The sequence below is a fragment of the Bos grunniens genome, chromosome 18 (genome assembly GCF_055505025.1).
Source record: "Bos grunniens cultivar Pamir isolate PY7600 chromosome 18, Bosgru_T2T1.0, whole genome shotgun sequence".
In the NCBI taxonomy this organism is placed as follows: domain Eukaryota; kingdom Metazoa; phylum Chordata; class Mammalia; order Artiodactyla; family Bovidae; genus Bos; species Bos grunniens.
In genome coordinates this window covers 25063282-25087907 of record NC_141182.1, presented here as the reverse complement: position 1 = coordinate 25087907, position 24626 = coordinate 25063282, and the positions used below count along the sequence as shown (strand labels likewise).

Genomic DNA, 24626 nt, shown 5'->3' with positions numbered 1-24626 from the left:
ATGCTCAAGGAAAGATTCTACATGCTGCAACTAAGACCTGACACAGCCACATAATAAAGATTTTTAAAATACAATGTCAGCAATTACTGATTAAGCCCAATAGGGGATTTATACACAATTTGTATGGGCAAGTAAAAGTCAGTAGTTCAACTGATGGATGAAGAGCCAAAGTGCCTATTTCAAACCCAACTTACGTCGCTTATGAGCTATGTGACCTTAGGCAAGTTACTCAACCTCCCTTTTCCTAATTGTCCTCATCTGTAAAATAGGAAGAATAATAGTGTCTCTTTCACAGAGTTGTTGTGATATTTAAATGATATAACATTGATAAGATCTTGGGAAAGAGCCAGACACTTAGCAAGTGCTCAGTTAATATTAGCTAATAATATTCAGGGAACTGCAACAAGTCCAGTCTACAGGTTTCTAAGCCTGATTGCGAAACTGAATCATCCAAGGAGCTCTTTTTTTTTTTAAGTGAAGACTCTTACAACACCAAGTATTGAAAAAATATGGAGCAATAAGAACTCTCATACATGGCTGGTAGGAGTATAAAATTATACAGTCCTTGTGAAAAATCAGTGGCAGCCACCAGGGAATTTCCCCAGAGTTTATTTTAAAATAATAATGATGATGATGTCAGCAAGAGGTAAGACTGGAAAGAATTCTTGGGACCAGCTCAGGGAAGACTGTATGTTCATCCTTGAGAGCTGGTTTTATTTTGTGGGCAGTAAGGTTTTTGAGGAGTAGAAGGCACATGACCAGAATCATGTGTGGATCCGCATCATGAGGAAGGCTGGGTTTGAGAAGAAGAGAAATCACCGCTAGTATAGAGTTAAAAAGGAAATGTGAAAAAAGATGCGGGGGAAAAAGACATAGCAGCAATAAGGTAGGAGGGAAAGAGGCTTGGGAACAAAGATGGGTTCATGAACAGAGCTACTGGCTAAGACAGGGGAGTGCTTACCAGGTGCTGGATACACAGCTTCCAGAACTTTGCATTTGATCCTCACAGCAACCTAATGAAGTAGAATGCTTTTGTTATTGCTATCTCACAGCTAGGGAAATGGAGGCACGGGGAGTTTAAATAACTTGATTGCGTGTATGTCTGCTAAGCTGCTTCAGTTGTGTCCGTCTCTTTGTGACGCTATGGACTGACTCTAGCCTGCCAGGCTCCTCTGTCCATGAGATTCTCCAGACAAATACTGGAGTGACTTGCTATGCCCTCTTCCAGGGGAATCTTCCCAACCTAGGGATCGAACCCAAGTCTCATCTCTCCTGCATTGCCAAGCGGGTTCTTTACCACCAGTGCCACCTGGGAAGCCCAGTTAACTGCATGAAAGTGAAAGTTGCCCAGTCGAGTCCGACTCTTTGTGATCCCATGGACTATCCAGTCCATGGAATTTTCTAGACCAGAATAAAACCCAGGTCTCCCACATGGCAGGCAGATTCTTTACCAGCTGAGCTACAAGGCAAGTCCAAGAATACTGGAGTGGGTAGCCTTTCCCTTCTCCAGCGGATCTTCCCCACCCAGGAATTGAACCGGGGTCTCCTGCATTGCAGGTGAATTCTTTACCAACTGAGGTATCAGGGAAGCTAATCTGAGATTTCACAAGGTTTAAAAATGTACCTGGGGTTAATTCACTTGATAAGCTAAACAGAGAATTTTCACATGACCCAGCAATTCCATTCCTAGGGATATATCCAAAGTAGTTGAAATCAGGAATTTAAACAAAAACTTGTCCATAAATATTCACAGTAGCTCCAGCTTCATGACTGTCCTGGCTGCTTGGGTTTGGCTTCAGGGCAAACAGCACTCAGGTAGGCCCTGCCCTCCAGGCCTGCATCCCAGGCAGGATCATGGCTGAACTCTGGGGTCCAGGCAACGTCAGAAGCCCACAGTTCCTCATCACAGCTACCAGTCCAGCCCTCTTCTAAATATTCTGATTGTAGTTCAGCATTTTGCTTTAAAAAGAAAAGGAAAAAACAGTGTTTATTCATCTTAAGTTTTATAGTGCCTCATCTTAAGTTTTATAACACTCAGGCCTCCAGACCCCAATTTTTTATGGGTTTTTTCATAAATAAACCGAGAAGGCAGTGGCACTCCACTCCAGTGCTCTTGCCTGGAAAATCCCATGGATGGAGGAGCCCGGAGGGCTGCAGTCCAAGGGTTCGCTGGGAGTCGGACACGACTGAGCGACTTCACTTTCACTTTTCACTTTCATGCATTGGAGAAGGAAATGGCAACCCACTCCAGTGTTCTTGCCTGGAGAATCCCAGGGACGGGGAAGCCTGGTAGGCTGCCGTCTGTGGGGTCACAGAGAGTCGGACACGACTGAAGTGACTTAGCAAAGCATTCATAAATAAAAAAATCTTTCCTATACTCCAAGTAGAATTTCGACTGTGTGTTAGTTTCTTTCTTTTTTCTCTAGCAAAACCTCCAGCTTCCCCAGGCTGGTTTCAGACTAGATCTAGCACTTAAGCAAAGATGTATAAGATCACAGAGATAGCAATGTTCTTGTTATAATGGTGGGACTTATTACTCTCCTCCATGAATTTTCTTGCTCGGCCCTCCCTTTGAACTCTGGGCTTCTCCTTTCCCAGCCCATAACAAACATCTCTGTTCATTCCTCTTAACTGCTTATCTCTCCCCTGGTCTGGCCACCTTTTCCTGCCCCAGGCCTAAGTCAATCACTCAGATCAGCAAGATTTTACCTGTGGGTCTGGTTCTTTATAAACAGGCTCTGGCTCTCTCCCCATGCACCTTGCCCCAATTCCCAAAACCTCCTCAGGTTAATCAACCCTACCTTTCTCTAAGACAAGACTTTTGAACATTTCCCATTGAAGGCAGCCCTTCTCCCATCTCCCCCTCCCCAGTGCTTCTTCTAAGCTGGTGTGCATCTTAGCAGCTTCTCTCTTCTCATGAGAAGGTTTCAGTTCAGTTCAGTTTAGTCGCTCAGTCGTGTCCGACTCTTTGCAACCCCATGAATCGCAGCACGCCAGGCCTCCCTGTCCATCACCAGCTCCCGGAGTTCACCCAGACTCACGTCCATCAAGTCAGTGATGCCATCCAGCCATCTCATCCTCTGTCATCCCCTTCTCCTCCTGCCCCCAATCCCTCCCAGCATCAGAGTCTTTTCCAATGAGTCAACTCTTCGCATGAGGTGGCCAAAGTACTGAAATCCCAGGGCTGATGAGAAGGTTTACCTGACTGCAATTACAGTCTTTTGACGTCTAGAAGTCTCTTCCAAGGTTACAAACTTCCTTTACATCCTTTGCTTTGCCCATCTCTCTCTCTCTCTCTCTTTTTTTTTTTTTGGCTGCATGGCATGCGAGATCTTAGTTCTCTGACCAGGGATCGAACCCAGGTCTCCTGCATTGGGAAAGTGGAGTTGTAACCACTGGACCGACAGGGAAGTCCCGTCCTTTGCCCATCATAATGGTTCTAGCTTCCTGATCACACTCCCTTTCATTCATATCCACTTACTTCTATCTCTGCTCTATTCTGTTCCCACTGCCCATTGGACATGATCCATTCATTCATTCATTCACTTGCCAAACATTTACTGAGTGCCCTCCCTGTGCTAAGCTCTGTGTTGGATGCTGGGAAGCAAAGATGAGTCAGATGTGGTCACCATCAGGGCTGAAGAGCACTCACTCAGCCATCTCAGTGGTTAAGATATTCAAATACCCCCATGCCAGCCAGTAAACATGCCATGAATACCCTCCAGCTGCTCTGGTCCTCAAAGTCTTCCTGCCACCCAGTGACTAAAAGGTTCATGCCAATTGCCACCTTCACAGAGCTCACAGTCAAATGACAGACACCCTAGATTTTGCTCCAACACCTCCTGCAGAATCTCACACCTTGAAATGCACACATACGGATCACAAACTCCCCCACATTCTTCTCCATCTCTCTCTCCCACTCCCCCTGAGCATCTTTTTTGTCCTCCTGCTACCAGCCCCTCAAGCGTTCTCAAATCTTGCGGCTCACTTCCAGTCTCTCCATCCACTTTGGAGCTCACGTACTTTGGTCATTCTTGGATTTTTCGCACCTTGGCCTTCCATCCTTCTTGCTTGGCCCATCCCATCACTGGAGAACATGTCCCTAATTATTCATTCTGCACATTTGTTTTATGACCTGGTGCTTAGAAGCCTTGGCAGAGACTGGCACAAGGGCAAGTGTCCTGGGAATTTTGCACCCTTGAGATGGCAGACAATAGCTATGCCTTCCTTGTTGTTCAACTCTTTGCATGCCATGTCCAACTCTTTGCGACCCATGGACTGCAGCACACCAGGCTTCTGTCCTTCACCATCTCCCAGAGTTTGCTCAAATGCCTTCTGTGCTGCTTAGCAAAATTCCCCCCACATTTTGTTGATTCTCCATTACTACCTTTTCATCACTCTCTTCCTTGCATGTTAAATCTTCCCCCTCTGACCTATATTTCTCTCATTCCCACCCATGACAGAGACATTTATTGCCCAATGAATACTTCTATGGTCCTCCCCGTTTTCCAGCACTCTTGCAGCAAGGTGGTGCCATGTGAATTATTTGGCTCATGGACTTTGAGTGGAAGCAACAGGTCACTTCTGAGCAGAAGCATTTGAAAGCCAGTGCACCACCCTCCTGCTCTCTTCCCCTTCCTCAGTGAGTTGGAAGCTACTGGCTGAAGTGGTTGCCTCCCAAGATGGGAATAATCACTGGGACTTGAGGTGGACAAGAGGGCTTACCCAGCATAGGAATATTTGCAAGAGAGATTGATCTTTATCATATAAGCTGCTAACATTTAGAGGGTAATTTATGACTGCAGCAGAATCTAGCATTATCCTGACTGACACACCCCCTAAGACAACAACAATCTCTGCTTCTCCTCCAAGGTCCACCTTATTTTTCCTCACCGTATTGTTGTTTTTCTCCCCATTGCTGGGTCACTCAAGCACAGGTCTATATGTATATCTGCTGCTTTCCTTCCCCCTCCACCAACTGTTCCTCAGTCTGGGGTCCCTGACCCACCACCTTACTGAATTATTCTAAGGCTCCTAGTGATGCCCAGAACTGCAATTCAGCAGTGACTTTACATCTGGCAATTGGGTAACATGAGAGCCGACAGTTCTGTGCTTCTTGGACCCTGGTGCCTTCTGAGGCTCTTGGTTACTGGGGTTTTCCTCCTGCCCCACCAATGGTCTTTTCCGAAAATTTTTTATTGGAGTTTAGCTGATTCACAATGTTGTGTTAGCTTCAGGTGTGCAGCAAAGTGACTCAGTCATACTTGTATGTGTATCCAGTCTTTTTTTAAGATTTTTTTCCCCATATAGGCCATTACAGAGTATTGGGTAGAGTTCCCTGTGCTATACAGTAGGCTCTTGTTATCTAATATATATATATATATGTGTGTGTGTGTATATGTTAATCCCATTCTCCCAATTTACCCTGCCCCTCTTTATCCTCTGGTAACGATGAGTTTGTTTTCTATGTTTGTGACTCTACTTCTGTTTTGGAAGTTCATTTGTACCTTTTTTTTAAAAAAATATTCCATTTATGTGATATCATATGCATATAATATTTGTCTTTCTGTGTCTGACTTACTTCACTCAGTGTGACAATCACTATGTTGCTGCAAATGGCATTATTTTGTTCCTTTTTTATGACTGAGTAATATTCCCCCACTAATGATCTTTTCTAGGCTGCTTTGTTGGCTGCCTCTTCTTCCTGCCCCTAAATGGAGCCCTTCTGAGGTCCAGCCTCTAGCCCTCTCCATTCCCTTCACACTCTTTCTTGGTGATCTCACTCAAGCTATGACTTTGATTTCCTGTCCATGAGTGTGACTCCCAAATCTACTTATGGTCTCTGCTTTCAGAGTTTCAGGCTGAAACAGTGGACACCATGAGCTCTTCCTGAGCTCCAGGACCACATTTCTGACCCCTGGGGTGTCTTCGAAACCAAACCCACCTACTTGCTCATTTCCTCCAGCAGGAAGCCTGATCCCTTATCCTCCATGTGACACAGTTTGTTCTTACAGCGGCACAGGCTCAACTTCTGGGGCCCTGTTCCGTCTACACGTACATCCAGGCCATTCTCAGTTCTGGAAGATGCCATTTCTTCCTCCTCTTTCCCCTGCCCTTTGTCAATCTGAAGACTGTTGAGGCTTGCTAGCTTGCTTTGGCAGTTCTGCATATCGTCCTCTCTGGGCACCCTGCCTTCTCTCCTCCAGCCTCCTCTATCTCCTGTCTGGCCAAACTTCCTCAGGCTCAGGCTTCCTTTACCCTCAGTGGCTCCCTAGTGCCTTTGAATCAGTTCTGAGCTCCTCAGCCTCCCCATGGGGGCCTTGCACTTGAAGACCTTCTCTATCTTATTTTCTCCCAGTTCACAACTCTCTTAAACCAGGAAGAATGGTTTATTTCTTGTTCTCCAAACATACCTAGTTTGGAGAATTACAAAAGCGAGTCACATAGGAGAGTCACAAAAGAAAATGCTCTAAAGACGCAAAAGAGGGAGCAAAGACTAAAGTGGAGGATGGAGGGAATTATTATTTTTTATTATTTATTTATTTGGCTGTACCGGGTCTTAGTTGCAGCATGCGGGACCGTCAGTTTTGTTGTGGCACGTGGGATCTTTAGCTATGCCATGTGAGATCTTTAGTTGCAGCGTGTGAGATTTTTTTTTTTAGTTTCAGCACGGGAGATCTAGTTGCCTGACCAGGGGTCCAACGGGGAGCCGCTGCCTTGGGAGCATGGAGTCTGAATAGTCCCTGGGAAGTTCCCTCCACTCTCCACCTTAGTCTTTACTCTCTCTTTTCCCTCTTTTGCATCCTTAGAACATTTTCTTTTGTAACTCTCCTATAAGCTGGAGCAGAAAACACTTATCTTTTCTTGCTACTGTCTTTTAACCGTATGACATTCTGCTGTTTTGCCTCCCAGCCAGGTGGTTTTTCTTAACACTAGACCACATGGTATTTTTAGAAACTGTGTTTGTTATGGCTCCCTTTCAGGCAGGGGCACTCATGTCACGCTTGTGCTTTCGGTCATAAGTTTGACCCTCATTTCAAGTGGGCAATTACCAACAAAGCTGGTGGCTGGACTTTCCTGGGCCCCGTTTCTGTGAACACTTCGAAAGTGGCTGGTACTTTTTTTTTTTTTTTCCTGCTCTCCTGAGCTATACACAGCTACAAGCAAAACCTGGCTGCTTTGCATGTACTTGGGGACCTCTCAGCCAGGTGGTGGTTCAGGAACGTTCCAGCTAGTCTCATCTGTGTGAAACCCACCTCGCCCTCCAAGCCACACTATAGGCCAGGTAGGTGTGTAAAAGGGAATTCAGTCCAGACGGGGCTTTCCATGTTCTTGTGAGACCCACAGCTCTCTGCCTGAGAGGGGAGCTCAGAGAGCCTATCTTACATCAGAGCCACAAGTCTGGGCAGGAACTGAAAGAGGACATGAAATCTGGAGGCTGAAATGCCAGGGGGGAAGTCAGGAGCTATCTGAGCAGTGGATCCTGGGGGAGGTAAGTGAGGAGTTCCTTCTGCAGTGGCAGGGTGGCTGCTGGCAGTGTTGGGCTCCAGCTCTGATGACCACCTCTCTGTGGTTTCCCGGGCACAGTGCCAGGCTGGACTCCTCACTGACGTGGAGCATCTTATCATCCAGACACAGACACACACACAGCGGACCAAAGTCTCTTCATCTCTCAGTGCTTCACATGCCCAGCGATGACTTGGTGGTGGTGGGGGGTGTCTTCACAGCCTCTGAGCACACAGTAGGGCCGGAAGTGGTGTGCCACAGTGGGGGTGGGGGTACTGAGGAATGTGTTCTCCACCCCACCTGGTGCCCCTCACTTCCATAACACTAATCAACCACACTGGGGACTTCCCTGATGGTACGGTGGCTAAGAACCCGCCTGCCAGTGCAGGAGACACAGGTTCCATCCCTGATCCGGGAAGATTGCACATGCCTTGGAGCAACTAAGCCCCTGCGCCCTCTAGAGCCCTCGAGCCACAGCAAGAGGAGCCACCACAAAGAAAAGCCCGAGCACTGCAGCGAAGAGTAGCCCCCGCTCACCACAAGCAGAGAAAGCCGGCACAGCAACGAAGACCCTGCACAGCCCAAAGAAATACACACGTAATTAAAAAAAAACAACACGTGGGCCAAACCAGTCAGCAGCAGGCCAGTTGGCTGGTGACAGCTGCCTCAGTCCCATTCTCTCATTTCACAGACTGCGGCTCAGAGAGGGTAAGGGGCCATATCTGAGGTCATAGTCAGTTTTGGGGGGAACACAGAAACTCAAGTCCAGGTTCCTTGGTGGCCACGCTCTGGCTCTTTCCACTCAATCTCTCTGCCCGTTGGTTTGAGGCACGATTGAAATTCCTGGGAGGCTTTTTAAAAGATTAAAGAAGACAGGCTCTCTGTGCATCTTCAAGCACATGTAAGAGAAGCAAAGGGAAAAGTAAGTGACCCCTGTAAACATCCATGTGGAAATCCGGCCCTGTGACCTATGGGACCAGTGGAAGCACAGAGAAAAGTTTAATCCAGGGTCGAAAAAACAATACAGCTAATTTTTCCAAAACACTCAGCGGAGCTGAGAAACAGCCTGTTCCAAAACAAATAAATTCTGTTGACTGAGTAAATGTATTTTTTATTCATTTCATTGTTTTTGACCTCACTGTTAACTCAAGACTTTTTTTTTTTAAACAAAGCTATTATCATTGTTCAAAATTTAGATTCCAACATGGTGGAGTGTTTTATTTAAGTTCCCAAAGTCAAAGCATTCTCTGTTCTTGGATCAGAGTCTCCTTGAGGTCAGAAGAGGGAGCAACCATTTGCCAGGAAGTGGTTTTCCATGTGGCTCTAGAAAGGCTTTGCCTAATCTGGAGTGGGAGTTGGTCCCAGTCCACTGAATGGCTCAAAGGCAGCCCCCTCTCCCTCCTTCAAGTGCTCGGCCAGGAGCTCTGTCTTTCTCAGCAAAGGATAAAGATTGTTTTGTCACACTTTTGTTTCATTGTATTTGTTCCAAGTTTCAATGTCAAATAGATTTCTTACTGTGGGTTGCCATCTAGAAAAGTTTGAAAGTCTCAGTTTACCAAAGAACCAACCAAAACACTTCAGACACATTATTGAAAGTGAAGGAAGTGAGAGGCAGTTAAATAAATTTGCGTTATTATGGAGGCTCAAGGAGCCCTGTATTCCTCCTGCAAGGGTTGCAGGTGCATGTGGGGTGCCCACTCGCCTGACATTGGTATGGGGAGGCGTGTTTAGGGGGTGCTCCCAGGAAAGGTCTGTAGAAACCGCCAAGATACACATCCAGAAGTCTGTCTCAAATTTGTACACAAATCAAAGACTGAAATCTTAATTTGTTGTAATCAAGAGCAAAAGAAAACTTAAAAGGGATATGGACCCGCCAGATAGAGCAGACAACTCTATCTGCTACTTCTTGAGCCCATAAAAACAAAACCCAGAGCACAAGTCCAATGGGAGTGGGGTCCAGCCGATGTTTGAAAATCTACCAACTTCTTCCATCAGATCATCAGATACTACATGTGACAGGGTATGCCTTCTGTGCCCGTGGACAGGTAGGCATCCCCTGCGCTCAGGCTTTGGGCAGGTGCAGCCAAGCCCGAAGTTACTGGCAGTAAAAGGTGAGCACGTTCTCCTGGTTTCCTCGGATCAGGATGACTGGAGGTCTGAGGTCCTGGGACAGCGTCTCCAGCCAGGCCATGTAGAGTGAGCTCGGGCACTTCCCCTTCCTCCCTATGGGCAGGGTGCTGTGGGGCAGGAAGAAGCAGCAGATGGGAAATTAACCAGGGGCCTTCCCCATGAGGCCCAGCTCCCGGTCTGCTTCCTGAACAGCATCTCTGTTTGTTGGCCCCTTCAGTGCTCCTTCTTCCCAGCCACCCTAAGAATGACCTGTGGCTCTTCTTGAAAGCATGACTTGAAATGTAACTTCACCCACAAAGCATTTCTAAACAAAGCCATGGCTTGTGAGGCCCCTGTGATCCTGGCCCCACCAGCCTCCACAACCTCCCCTCCCACTGCCCTCAGGCTCCCTCACACCCACACAGCCACAGAGGCTTCCTTTCCACTCCTGAAATAAACGGCCGGCTTGTTCCTGCCCCGGGGCCTTGGCACATGACATTCTTTCCACCCAGATGGCAGAGCCAGCTCCCAGCTCTTCAGCTTGGCTCCCTCGGGTCTTGGCCCAAGTGCACCTCCTTCTCGGATCACCCTCTTCAATCCCATCTCCCCCTCTTTATCATGTCACCCTGTTTCATTATCTTTGTAACACTTCACACTTGCAAATCCTCTTTTCATTTATTTGTTGTCTGTCTCCCTCCGCTAGAATGTTTGTTCACGCATGGGCAGGTGGGGTCTGTCTTATTCACCTGTATGGAGAACAGTCTGAGGCTCACGGCGAGGCTCACGGATCCCACTCCTGCAGCCACTCGGATCACGCCAGCCTCGCCTCTCCAGCCACACCCCTGCCTGCAGCCACAGCAAAGTGATACGTTCATGGGTTTCAGCCGAGTGGCCTAGTCCTGGCTCCTGCCACATATGTAAGGCCTTGGGAGCAGGACTCTGCAGTCTCCCTGAACTGCCTTGTCTGAACTGCTATGCTAAGCAAATAACCACATACCCTCGGAAGGCTCTTCAGCCACATTTTCATGGCTATTTCAGGAAGCGACTTTTCCACCATCTTGAGATTCCAAAGACACCTGGTGATGACTGCCACCGCCCTGCTTGCGGCTCTTGCGGGAAGGCGGCATCATACCGATCCCGCTGGCGGTGCACAAAGCTGGGGCACCAGCCTGTTACATGGGCCTGAACCTTGTTTGTTTTCCCAAAGTACACCCACAGGTACTGTTTCATCTGAACCTCAAAACTACCCGGGGGAAAAGCTGGGGGAACCGGCCAGACAGGAGGATGCTGTGCAATGCTGGGCTTCAGAGGCTGGCTCTGGGTCAGAGAAGCTGCTAGAGTCGTGGCTTGCCGCTTCCTCAGCCATGTGGCTGTGACAAAAGGCTCATTGACCCTAAGCCTCAGTTTTTGTTTTCCCAAAGTGAACACACATGATTCTGTCATAGGCTTATGAGTTCCAAAGAAGCCCCAGGTCGTGAAGGGTACTGCACAAAAGCACTGGCGTAGAGTGAGCACTTTGTGACATCAGCAGTATTGTCACCACTTATTACCATTTGCCAGCTCGAGATGACCCAGCGGGTGAGTGGCAGAGCTGGGACATGACCCAAGGTCTTGGGATCTTCCCATCCCCATGATCCCAGCTCACTGCAACCCCTCCTCTGCTGAGAATCGACGTCCCCAAACAGCTGTCCCTTTTTTTAAAATTCCCTTCTCAAAGCTTCTTTTGGGACAAACAGTATCCTCCCTTATAAAGCAAGGTCCCCAGGATCAGGGAACACCATGGGAACAAGCACATTCCATGAAGCCAGTGTCACCTTAGTTAATAGACTGAGTTTGTGTTTTTCTGGTACCTTTCCCAGGAAAAGGGAAGTGGAAATATTGAAACCAAACTTTCCTGATTTGACAGTCACACTAAAGGCTGGAAATGCCCACTGGTAACTACTCATCGGAAAAGACCCTGATGCTGGGAAAGATTGAAGGTGGGAGGAGAAGGGGACGACAGAGGATGAGATGGCTGGATGGCATCACTGACTCAATGGACATGAGTTTAAGTAGACTCCAGGAGTTGGTGATGGACAGGGAGGCCTGGCGTGCTACAGTCCATGGGGTCACAAAGAGTCGGACACGACTGAGCGACTGAACAGAACTACTGGTATTATACGTTCTTTTCAGGGACTGCAATTAGAAATGTCTAAGGCTTGGGGGCCTAGTAACTGCAGTATCCAGGGCAGGGGACCTCCATCACTCCTGCTGTGGCTTTTCAAGCCCCAACATGAAGTTCCCTCTCAGAGCAGAGCCTGCCCATCTGTCTGCCTGTCCAAAGGACAGACTCCCTTGGCACTCTCCCCCAGTGCCAGCGAATGACACGCTCTGTTTCTGCCCACAGGATGTGTGTGGTGTAAGCTACTAATCTTTTGAAATCAAGCTGCTCCAGAACAAAGGAGCTTTTTGCTCAGAACTGCTTCGCTTAGTCACAAGGAAAGGCAGCCTTGGATCTAACCTAGATGCAGAAAGATAACCGAGCTTCAGAACCGGCGTCTGGGGCTTCAAACCCTAGTCACCACCTGGCAGATTCTGAATCTCTCTGAGACTCAGCTTCCTCGTCTCCTAAGGGTGTGTGCTGTGGTGGGGATGGGGGTAAAACAGAGTCACTTCATAGAGTTCTGAAAATTAATAAGGCCCAGTGGATTTAGGAGTTTGGGATTAGCAGATGCAGACCATTATGTGTAGGCTGGACAAACAGCAAGGCCTTACTCTGTAGCACAGGGAACTATATTCAGTTCCCTCAGATAAACCATAACGGAAAAGAATGTGAAACAGAATGTATATATATGTCTCACTGAATCACTTTGCTATACACCAGAAATTAACATAGCATTATAAATCAACTATACTTTAATAAAATAAATTTTTAAAAAAGTTAGGACTGCCCTTGTGGTCCAGTGGTTAATACTCCATGCTCCCAATGCAAGGGGCACAGATTGAATCCCTGGTGGTAAACTAAGATTTCACATGCTGCTCGGTATAGCCAAAAAATAAATGAAAAAAAAAATTTTTTTTATTAATAAACCCCAATGCCTTGAGTGTCACAGAGGCTCAATCAATAAAATGCACTTTGATTGCTATTATTCTATTACTATTTGTCTTTGGTGACTTCCAGGTGCCACTAGTGGTAAAGAACTTGCCTGCCAAACAGGAGACACAGGAAGTACGGGTTTGATCCCTGGGTCTGGAAGATGCCCTGGAGTAGGAAACGGCAACCCGCTCCAGTATTTTTGCCTGGAACATTTCATGGACAGAGGAGCCAGTGGGCTACAGTTCATAGGGTTGCAAAGAGTCGGACACAACTGAAGCAACTTAGCACACACGCATTTAGCTTTGAGGAGGGAGTGTTTATAAGAAAAAAGAGGGGTCTAGACCCAAAAGTTATGCCAGAAATATGTGCTTAGTGTGGTCAAGGTTGTTGGGCTAGTTACAAGGCTGGTTTATTAGTGTGCAGTTTAAGCTGAGCTCAAACAAGGACTGTTAATCAGATAAACCACTGATTAGTAGACAGCAAACAAGCCAGTTCTGCCTCAAAGCTGCTCTAGAAAACAGCCCCATGTGTGCTCTCTGATGTGCTAGAAAATGTGATTTTTGTCATTTCCTGGAGGCTTGGGAGGATTTTCTCATTCTTGGGATTTCTGGGAAATGTGGGCTCCTGGGCTCAACCCCAGACCCTGATCTAGAAGGAATTGAGGAATTTGCTGTTTTCCACACCTCCCCGCCCCCTCAATGGTTGAAGCAGGGGACCCTCAGGGTGAACTTTTAAAGGCATGTCTCCGGGTTGGAGGAGCAGAGCAGCTGCTCCCCGTGGTGCTGGCTGGACAGCCAGGGCCCTTTCAGGCAACTGTGGCAGACGCCCTGGGGTGCACCTGTGTGCCGCTCTCTCCTCTCCCGTTTATTTGTATCAGCTAATCCCAGAAAGGCTGGGGGTGGGGATGGGTTTCCCCTGTGAGATCCAGAAGGTGGGGGAGTGGGAGGGGAGAGGTGACAGCAGGTGGTCCCTCCCCAGATGAAATTCCTCCTCTTATGGCCTGAGTCTGACTCATTTTAGTGGCAAACTTAGGGTCATAGAATGTTAGAGTGAAAGAGAATCTTGGAAATAATTAATTTAACTCTTCTCTATAATCAGGGAGGGACTTCCTAGATGGTCTAGGGGTTAAGAATCCACCCTGCAGTGCAGAGGACATGGGTTCTATCCCTGGTCAGGGAACTAAGAGCCCACACGTCTCTGGGCAACTAAGCCCAAGAGCCACGACTACAAGTCTGGGGGTCTTAACTAGAAGAGAAACTACAGAGCCCACGCGCCCTAGAGCCCATGCACCACAACTAGAGAGAAGCCCGCACGCCACGATGGAGAACCTGGGTGCTGCAAGTGAGACTCGATGCAGCCCCAAAAATAAACATTCAAAAAAAATGTATAATCAGGGAAGCTGAGGCTCAGAGAAGGAGAGTTACTGGCCCAAGGCCACACAGTGGGCTAATGGCAGAGACAAAATGCAAATCTGCTTCTCTGAACAGAGGTGGCACTCAGGAAGAGGTGCTTTGGCACACCTATGCCCCAGATGGCACATCCCAAGTACCACACCCAGGGAAAGTCGGGGAGCCATCCCAGGATGAAGCCGCTGTCACCGTCTTACTTGCTGACCCGGCCCACAACCAGGCTAACCTGGCCCTAGAAACGTTCTCTGAAAGATATTGGCCAGCGGCTTGGAGATCAACTTGCTTCCCTTACTCTACGGTCCCCACACCAAAGGAAACATGGAGCACTTTCTTTGTAGAAAAGATTATCTCCCCATGAGCCCCAGAAAGAACGGCTCCAGGCAGAGCCAGCTTCGGGGGCAGCCACCTGTGTGGTCATGAAGCCCCGCACTGAGACGGGTCCCAGGCTGGGTTTCACGCTCTGCTGTTACCATTCTGACGTTCTTAATCGCCTTTGAACAAAGGGCCCCACATTCTCACTGCGCACAGCCTCACAAATTGTGTGCTCCATCCTGGTCTCAGGGTGTGAACAAACAGGTTCGGCGGCTTTCCCCGCTGTCCTGTGGAGTCTGCGGTAGCTCGCCCCAGGAAATGTCAGGGGCTCCTCTGGGCAGAGGGCTGCATTCCCTCTGAGCCGGCCTGTCCCTGGGAGAGGGGGCTGGGCGCCTGGCTGGCCGTGTTCTGCCTCTTGGCCTCCATGAGACTGTCCGCACCACTGTCACCTTCCCCTCTTCTTCCACTTATTCAGCCTGGGTCAACGGCCAGCCGAGGCGGCTCCTAACCAGACAGGGCCAGCAGCGAGAGAGGCTGGAGCAGCCCCGGCCAGGGCAGGGTTCTGATTCCACTGCCCAGACCTGGCACCAACATCAACTGGGGGTGGCTGGTGACCAAAGAGAGCTGGCCAAACAACTAGGAATCGATTTTCTTCCAGAACAAACTGGGTCCCCTTTGCCAAGCTGAGTTTGGCAGGAAAAAGCAATGGACAGGGGAAAGCAGGGGTGGGGGGAGTCGGTGAGGCTTGGGACATAGGGACCCAAGACCTCGGCCAGCTGGTGCGCTGGCGTGGGGCGTGGGGCGTGGGGCATGGGGTGGATGCAGGCCCGGTCAAGGAGTAAGAAGCCACCCAGATTGTGTTTCTATGGGCCTGGGGCCCTTCATCCTCACAGAGGAAGGCTCGGGTCCTCAGCCAGTGACCAGCCCTCTAAAGCTGACACTCTGGCCTGGGCATCAGGCTTCTCCAGCACACAGGTCACTACTTACATGACAACCAGAGCAGCATCTCGGGAATAATCCAGCAGAATCTCGTTCAGCCTCACCTGCCGCAGGGACTGGGCAAGGAAAAGCCATGTGGTCATTTCCCACATCCCCTGAGCGATCCCCGCCAAGCCCAAGTCCACGTTCTTGAACATCTCAAACTGGGTGTGTGAATTGTCCCCCCTAAATTATGGTAGATTCTCCCACCTCCAAGAAGGTGACTGAAAGCCAAGCTTACCTCCTGGAGGAGCCCCTGGGGTGTTTTCTTCCTGACCTTATTATTGTGGGATTGTGGTGGCAAAGAGCACCTCCCGTGGGGTGGGGAGGGCTGGGTTCACATCTCAGCTCTAAGAGTTTCCGACATCGAGCAGGGACCTTGCCTCCCTGAGCTTCAGTGTCCTCAGCTGTGAAATGGGTGCAACAGTGCCCTCCCCGGGGAGTCTGGGGAAGCCTGAGTGAGATGATGCACACAAAAGCTCCAGGGGAAGCACTTGCTAAGGTGCACTCAGCAATGGTGATGGCTCGATCTCCCCTGCGACAGAGTAGGCAGGAGCCTTCTGTGGACACGACACATTACTCAGCCTTTTCTCAGGACTGGGTGACTCTGGAAGGCTCAGGGGCCAGGTCAGGGAACTCCCCAAAGCTCAGGTGGGGCTGAGCTGAGGGCGGACTCCCTCCTCCTCTCCAAGGCTTGTCTCTGAATTGTTCGGAAGTGGTGGACACTCAGGGTCTGATTGTGGATACCCCATTGGAGAGAAAGGAAAACTGAGGGCAAGTGAGTTCACCCAGATCTCACATGGGCAGCATTTGGGTGGAATCACTCTGTGTTGTGGGTTGCAGGATGTTTAGCAGCATCCCAGGCCGATACTCGCTAAGTGACAGTGGCCATTCCTGCTGGCAGGTGACAGCCAAAACTGTCCCCAGAAATCAGCAAATGTCTCCTGAGTCCTCAGAACTACCACCATGGAACTCACAGGGAGCAGAACTGCTCTCCCCACCTTAAAATGGGCATGGCAGCCCCCACTCTCCTTTAGGCCTGAGCAGAGTCCTGAAGATGCTGCCTGGGAAGGGCGTGGGGTCCATAGCCTAGGGGAGAAGCTCAGGCAGCTTTATGGGCCCACAAAGGACAAGCTCTACCTTGACCTTCACCATCTGCCTCATGAATTCCTTCCTGCAGGCATGGAAGAACAGGGGAAGAGAGGGAGAAGGACCCCAGGCAGTCCATTGCCATGGCCAGGGAGACTCAAAATGGACCGAGGGACCAGGTTCCCACACCAAGGATGGCTCTGAGATCAACCCCTGGGTCACTCGTCAGCCTGAGCGTGTGTGGCTTGAGGACACCTCAGAGGCTTGGTGCAGGGAGACTAGAGTTGAGGGTCAGGGGAAGGGGTTCAGGAAGCCCAGGACAGATGGGGGCACAGGCCCTGACCCAGGGGAGCACCTCGGTCAGGAGCACCCCCACCCCCACCCCAGCAAGGCCCTTCTTTCTCCCGCACCTTGATTCTATTCTTGTTAATCTCCTCATCCGAGATCTTCCAGGGGCAGTCCCGCCTCATCTCAGTGACCGTGGCCTCGTCCTTGAAGCCATCATTCAGGCGGAAGGGTGCAATCATGTCCTCAAAGCGCTTGATGCTGGGGGCAAAAGAGCCAGTGAGACTGGGCAAGGTGCCCATGTCCAGGGGAACGGGGTCCTCAGAGGGAGATGGAGGTGGGGGCCGTGGGGACATACATTTCAGGCTGAAACCCTTTCTGATGCTGCTGTTTACACCAAGCAGCCTGTGTTGAATTCAGCCTTGACAGCTGCGTCTGACTTTGAACAGGACTTCCACAAGTGGTCCGTGAAGCCTGACTGGGATCCATCTCCACCCCCTGACCACTCCCGCCCCAGGGTGTTTACCGAGCACTGCTCTGTGCTATACAGCAGTGCACAAACCAGACAACATCCCCAGGCTGCACAGAGCTCGTGGTCTGCTGGGCGACAAATAAGCAGGTGGATACAGATCAGAAGACTTATGAAAGCATACGCTGAGTCCTGGGATGGGAAATACTTGGGCAGAAAGTCCTCTCTGGACCCGAGGATGCCCGTCTTTCCGAAGCTAGCTATGCACAAGGCAGGGGGTGTTGGAGCAAACAGAATGGAAGGTGCAAAGGCCCCGAGGCAGAAGTGTACTTGGGCTGCTTGAGGAGCAACAGAGAAGCCTGTGTGGATGGAGCAAGGTGAGTGCAGGCGTGAATGGGATGCCCTCAGGCAAGTCAGGGAAAGGAGGCAGCACCAGCAAAGGAAGCTGAAAGAAGGATCCCTGAAGTGGGAGGGATCCAGGAGAGGGCAGCATCTTGGATCCAAAGGGGCTGTTTCAAGAAGGACCGCTGTGTCAAATGCAGCTGTGAGGCAGAGAACGAGGAGGACAGCCGCGGGCTCTGCAGACCTGGTGGTGCAGAGGTCACGGCCCAAGCTGGAGAGAAGGATTTCAGCGGAGCTGCAGGAGGGCAGCCAGACTGGAGTGAGCTGGAGAATGAGGGAAGGGTGGGAGGAAGCAGCCACAAAGAGGGTAGCATCACTTTGGAGAAGGTTGGCTGTGCAAGGGAGGAGAGAAATGGTCCAGGAGGTGAAGGCAGATGCAAGAGGAAAGATGGGGTTTAAAGACAAGATGGGCTGGGGGGTTCTGCATGTGGCTCCCACTGTCCTCTCCATGGGGGAAGGTCTCCCCCTCCCATCTCTGTTCACGGCCATTCTCAAGGCTCTGCTCCTCCACTAGCAGAGATGGCCCTGTTCTCCTTTGCATCTGCGTCCATCTCTGCACCATTCTGATGCTTCTTGACATCCTCCCTGTACCTCAGCCAAGGTAAACCATGCAGGGCAGGGCTGCAATTTACTCACCTCTGCCCCTGTCGCTCAAGCACAGCCCTGAGAGAATGGGGGAGTCAGTATATCCATCACTGTTAACTAGTTCCTTCCTTCAAAAAAATATTTATTTATTTGGCTACTCTGGGTCTTAGTGGCAGCATGAGGGATTTTTAGTTATGGCCTGGGCGCTCTTACTTGCAGCATGTGGGATCTAGTGCCCTGACCAGGGATTGATCCCAGACCCCCTGCACTGAGAGCTCGGAGTCTTAGCCACTGGCCCACTAGGGAAGTCCCCTTTCTTTTCTTCTTGATGTCCTTCCTTCTCCAGGTAGACAAGGGCTAAAGAGGTCAGGACAGACCTTACTTTACTGAGAAGACAGAGTGCTGGAAAACCTCACTTCGACAGATTTACATAAGGCAATCCTATCATAAATGTCTTCTTTTAAGAATGTGCAACTGAATCATTAGGAAAGTAACTTATTCCTTCTGGCCCCACAATTGAGCCCTGCTACAAATTCACACAGGAGTTTGCTTCAAGTCTGCCCACTTGCCATTGCATGGGTGAGCAGGGGAGCGGTTGCCCAGACCATTCGACATCTTCTACTCCCCAGGTGCCAGTGAGTTAACATAACATCAGGGGCTGCAGCTGCCATGCTTCTGCCTCAGGGCCTGGGGAACTTCCGTTCTGTTTGCTCCAGTGCCCCTCAGCCCCATGGTGGGGACGTGCCTCTGCCGTGGCCTCTGCAGAAGGAGCATCCTTCCAGTGGTGTATTTCGGGGCATATGATCCTGCCACTCGTGGCCATGGCCAACTGGACTAAAGGTGGCCAAGAAATAGACCTTCCGGTGACCTTTACCTCGGCTTGGCAGGAAGCAATGAGCTGGGATGGTCACAGTCCCTTTTTCAGACACTTAATTTAAGCAATGTCCGGAGAAGGAAGGAAGCAGTCTGTAGCAGAGTTAGGACTATAGGGAAAGGTAGAGATACAGAAAGAGCTCAGAAGCTACAAGCGGGCAGAAGCCACAAATCCAGCCTTGACTGATCATTGACTCTAGGCAGGGCGCCCTGTTAAGCATGTTACATGGATCGCCTGAGACTGTGGTTCTCAAAGTGAGGTGCCTGCATCAGCACAGGAGAGCTTGTTAGAAGTGCACATTTTCAGGCCTCACCCCAGACCTAGAGACTCAGAATCTTGAGGCTGGGCCCCAGAGTTGTGTGTTCACAAACCCTACAGGTGATGCTGATGTTTGAGAACCACTCCTTTATGAAAACGATACAGGGGTTGGAGAAAATTTAGAAAATCAGAGTAGATAAATCAGCCTTTCATGAGTAGCCAGCAGCCTGAGCTTGAGAGGTGTGAAGCTGGAGACTTTCTCAGCCCCAGGGTGTGCGGGGTGGGTGGGAGGCCCCTGGCAGATGAAACACCAGCTCTGCTCTAGGAGCAGAATGGCCATGAAGAGCTTCAAAAACACTGGGTCTGTGAAAAGCATGAGTGGGAACTTTCATTGACCTTCAGCCCAGGTATTTTTCTGGCAAAGACCACAGCTCTGATATGCAAAGGACCACGGGGCAAGGGGAAAAAAACTCAAACAAAAATTAACAGCTGCAAACTCTTTCTTTCCATGAGCCCAGTGTAGGCAGGGGCAGGTGAACCGGGTTGCCCTTGGTTTACCAAAGGGCCAACCCTTCTCCCTGGAACCCCCAACACAGAAAACTCACTGCTCGGCCCGTGGCTTCTGGTTGATGTCGGGAAGGACGTGAACTTCGTGGAATCCCAACCGGAACTTGCTCAGCAGAGAAATGATCCTGGAAGACAGAGGTTTTTTTTTTAACGCATTCATTCCTTCAGTGAGTTTTCACTGAGCACCTGTGGAGGATATGTATGTTAGTTGCTCAGTCGTGTTTGACTGTTTGTGACCCCACGGATTGTAGCCCACTAGGCTCCACGGGACTCCCCCAGCAAGCATACTGGAGTGGGCTGCCATTTCCTTCTTTAGGGTATCTTCCCAACCCAGGGATTGAGCCTGGGTCTCCTGCATTGCAGGCGGATGCTTTACCATGTGAGCCACTAGGGAAGATATAGCAGCGAACAAAACAAACTCTTGCCCTTGGGGATTTCACATTCTAGCCGACGAGGGAGGCAGACAGTAAGTGAATATTGATAAAGCAGGTCAGATGATGACAAGTGACAGGACAAAGGAACTGTCCTTAAGTCTCAGGTGGCCATCTCTGGGCTAGAGCACCTCACATTCTAACGTCTGCGCACCTGCTTGGGAGCTTGTTACGACGCAGGTTCTGACCCCAGCTGGCCTGGGTTGGGACCTGGGATTCTGCATTTCCTTTTTTTTTAATCTTTATTTTAAGATTTATTTATTTACTTTTGGCTGAGCTGGGTCTTTGTTGCTGCATGTGGGATCTTTCTGGACCAGGGATCGAACCCGTGGCCCCTGCATTGGCAAGTGGATTCCTAACCACTGAACCACCAGGGAAGCCTGGGATTCTGCATTTCTAAGAAGCTCCAAGTTGATGTGGGACTGCTGGTTCACTGGCCACACTTTGAGAAAAGAGGGTGTAAGGAATGGGAGGTGAACGGTAGGAAATTCCTCAGGGTGGCTGAGGGAGCAGGTAACACATATGAGCTGAGTACAGAACCAGGAGTGGCAAGCCAGATAGCCCTGACTTTGTGTCCACAAGGAGGAAACGGCAACTGTGGTCTGAAGCAGTCAGGGGAGGCTTCACAGAGGAGGTGGTAATCTGGCTGGATGGTGAACAGTGGGTAAGACTGTTATAGACTAAAGAGGGTGGATAAGGGTGTTCACACCGGAACCACACAAGGAGGCTTCTAAATGGTACTTGTGCCTCGGCCCTAGCCCGCCCATTCCATCAGAATCCCTGGGCAGGACACGGTGTTGGTGACCAGGACTAGCCGGTGGGGAGTGAGCACCCCAGGAGGAGAGTCCAAATAAGCAAAGACATGGGGGTGCAGGGGATGGGGTGGGAGCAGCGAGGGGCTGCCTGGGACGGTGTGGAGCATGCCAGGGAACAAAAAGGAGACAAACTGCCAGCACTGGTCCCGGAACTTGGGAGTGAACTTAGGAAAGCACAGCTGGGGGCAGCACAGGGGTGGCCTGGGGTCACAAGGAAGGCAGAGGACTTGGGCTGGTCCAGAGTCAGCTGGGAGGAGAGGAGATTTCACAACCTTTGCTTGCAAGACATCCTGTGACCCCACAGTGCCGTGGCCTCGATCTGAACCAACAACCCCTGAGCCCAGCTTTGAGTGGGAGCTGGAACAGGAAGCCAAGAGGGCAAAGCAGCCTTTGCGGTGTGTTTATCTTCTGGAAAGGAGCACAGAGAAGCAGATGTTGCGTTTCCCAGGCAACGTTCTCCTCCGCATTGAGGAGAAGGGCCCTCCAGTGGAGAAGCTCTCAATGGGGGTGAGGGCAATAAGATGGGGTTGCTAGTCACCCTTAACTCATGCAGCAGGGGTCATGGGGATGTATGAGGTACTGGCATAGGACTAGGGTGGCACAGGCCATGGAGTCCTGTCCCTGGGTGTCACAGCAGGCACTCAAGGCTGTGCAGGGTTTTCTCTCTGGCTAATTAACTGCACGGTTTGGGGCAAGCCACCCACCCCATCCTCCCCAGCCTGCCCACACCCTCCAGCAGTCCTCGGTCCTATGGCCTTCGACTTCACTTGACCTTGCTCTAAAGCAACAGGGGCCCAAATCTAGCCCACGTGTGCCACCTGCCCGACTCCTGCCACCTCCACACCTGTGTACGTGCCCGACTGTTTACTTCCGTCTCAGCTTAAGTCAACTCACATTCTCACTTACATATGTCTTGAAAGGAAATGGCTTCACAATTTAATCAGCAAATCAGCAACCCTTGCCAGAAAGATGAGGCCAATAAAACCAGTAAACCAACATCACTCAGTTCTGGCAGATGCCATCACCTGCCCAGCACTTGAACCAGGCCGACTTCCTCTTGTTTAGACAGAGAATCAGCCATGGAGTTGGAGAATGGAGTCTCTTCTCACCAAGAGATTCCAGGGGATTTGCTGCCCTTCATCCTGGCCACTTAAGTCACCTCTGGCCTCACCAGGGGTGGCACCTGAAGCTTGGGAGTTGGGGGGTGCGGGGGCTTGGGTGGGGAGTGGGGGACGTTGCCCCGAAGGATTCTAAGCTCTGCCCTCATTTCTGAGGGGCAGGGCCTTCTCCATCCTTCATTTCACTGCAAATCTCCTGGAGATTTGTGGATGTAAAAGTTACCAGCCCTCCCTGCCATGGCCAGGACTAGGACATGTGTATCTTATTAAAGGGGACAGGACACCAAAACCGCTTCTGAAATGGAGAGAAACCTCCTCCTGTCCTAAACTCTCTCACCGCTGCTGTGACCCGAGAGCCCTGAGGGGTGGAATGGGGAGTAGGGGCAGGTGTGGGCAGGCACGGGTAGCCCCGGATGGTCGGCGCTCCCCACTTACGCCTTTCTCTCCTGGTCCATCCTGTTGATCTGGCCCCCCACGAACACGCGGATCCTGCATTTGCTCCATCTCTTCTTGCGGCCGAGGAGATAGGGGATGAGGAGGGTGAGGCCTGGCAAGGAGGGTGCCGTGAGTTAAGAGAAAGATGCTCTCAGGATACAGCCTTGTCTGGGTCCCGCTCCACTCTGCCTCTAGCAACCCCATCCCTTCTCTTGACCTCAGTGTACTCATCTCTATAGTGAGTTTGCCAGGTGAAACCAGGGTGAGACAAGGGCTCTGTGGGCTGGGGTTTACTTGAATGGCATGATGCTTTTATTTATTTTTTAAAAATCTGGGGGGCTTCCCTGGTGGCTCAGTGGTAAAGGATCTGCCTGCCAATGCAGGAGACACGGGTTTGATCCCTGATCCAGGGAGATCCCACAGGCCTTGGAGCAATAAAGCCCGTGTGCCACAACTATTGAGCCTGTGCTCTAGAGCCCGGGAGCTTCACTACTGAGGTTGCATACCCTAGAGCCACTGCTCCGCAACAAGAGAAGCCACCACGATGAGAAGCCTGCACACCACAAGAGAGTGGCCCCTGCTCGCCACAACTAGAGAAAGACCCACACAGCAACAAAGACCCAGCATAGCCAAAAATAAAAATGCTGCTGCTGCTGCTGCTAAGTCGCTTCAGTCGTGTCCGACTCTTCGAGACCCCATGGACTGCAGCCCATCAGGCTCCTCCATCCATGGGATTTTCCAGGCAAGAGTACTGGAGTGGGGTGCCATTGCCTTCTCCGAAAAATAAAAATAAATTAAAAAAAATTATTTTGGCCTTTCAGGATCTTATTTCCCAGAATCAGGGATCCAACCTGCGCCCCCTGAAGTGAAAGTGCCCACCAGGGAATTCCTGTGCACAAGGCTTTTAAATATGTGAGCCAGCATTTAGGGGGGCGGATTTAAACGAAGATCATGGCATCCGGTCCCACCACTTCATGGGAAATAGATGGGGAAACAGTGGAAACAGTGTTAGACTTTATTTTTCTGGGCTCCAAAATCACTGCAGATGGTGACTGCAGCCATGAAATTAAAAGACGCTTATTCCTTGGAAGGAAAGTTATGACCAACCTAGATAGCATATTCAAAAGCAGAGACATTACTTTGCCAACAAAGGTTCGTCTAATCAAGGCTATGGTTTTTCCTGTGGTTATGTATGGATGTGAGAGTTGGACTGTGAAGAAGGCTGAGTGCCGAAGAATTGATGCTTTTGAAGTGTGGTGTTGGAGAAGACTCTTGAGAGTCCCTTGGACTGCAAGGAGATCCAACCAGTCCATTCTGAAGGAGATCAGCCCTGGGATTTCTTTGGAAGGAATGATGCTAAAGCTGAAACTCCAGTACTTTGGCCACCTCATGCAAAGAGTTGACTCATTGGAAAAGACTCTGATGCTGGGAGGGATTGGGGGCAGGAGGAGAAGGGGACGACAGAGGATGAGATGGCTGGATGGCATCACTGATTCAATGGATGTGAGTCTCAGTGAACTCTGGGAGTTGGTGATGGACAGGGAGGCCTGGCGTGCTGCGATTCATGGGGTCGCAAAGAGTCGGACACAACTGAGCGACTGATCTGATCTGATTTCACATGCAAATCTAGATCGCTGTCATTTATCACTGTATGATCCACACATGACTTCTCCACTCTGTGCCTCAGTTTCCTTATTTGTAAAGGGAGTTAATAATCATTTTCACCTGGGGACTGCATTAGGTTAACCTATGTAAACCCTTGGTATCAAGCATATAGTAAATGCTCAGAATATCTTCTCTGTATCTAGGACTCTATCAAGGGTGGGAACAATAAAACTGAGAGTCACAAGAAAATCAAGAGAGCGTGTTTTTCTTTGGTAAGTGATGAATATGCCTACAGCTTTGCTG

General features: G+C 50.1%; 1 protein-coding gene and 1 long non-coding RNA gene across 14 annotated transcripts in view; both read right to left on the bottom strand.

Moving 5' to 3' along the window:
- Window positions 1-575: 575 nt before the first annotated feature.
- Window positions 576-1042, bottom strand: LOC147353276 (uncharacterized). The gene is made up of 2 exons (XR_015145499.1): window positions 962-1042; window positions 576-793 (listed from the first exon to the last, which is right to left on the bottom strand). It is a non-coding gene; the product is annotated as an uncharacterized LOC147353276 (long non-coding RNA).
- A 7554-nt stretch (window positions 1043-8596) lies between these two features.
- SLC12A3 (solute carrier family 12 member 3) overlaps window positions 8597-24626 on the bottom strand; it is a 40119-nt gene continuing 24089 nt past the window's right edge. For 8 of the 13 annotated variants that reach the window (XM_086350750.1, XM_086350752.1, XM_086350753.1 and 5 more), the window contains 6 exons: window positions 22719-22830; window positions 19958-20044; window positions 16890-17025; window positions 15400-15467; window positions 10362-10461; window positions 8597-9743 (listed from right to left, as the gene is read on the bottom strand). In XM_086350750.1, coding sequence (XP_086206876.1) covers window positions 9513-9743; window positions 10362-10461; window positions 15400-15467; window positions 16890-17025; window positions 19958-20044; window positions 22719-22830 — 734 coding nt within the window. In that variant the 3' untranslated portion in view covers window positions 8597-9512. The remainder of the gene's footprint in view (window positions 9744-10361; window positions 10462-15399; window positions 15468-16889; window positions 17026-19957; window positions 20045-22718; window positions 22831-24626) is intronic. The other 5 variants (XM_086350754.1, XM_086350756.1, XM_086350757.1 and 2 more) reach the window with 1 other exon arrangement.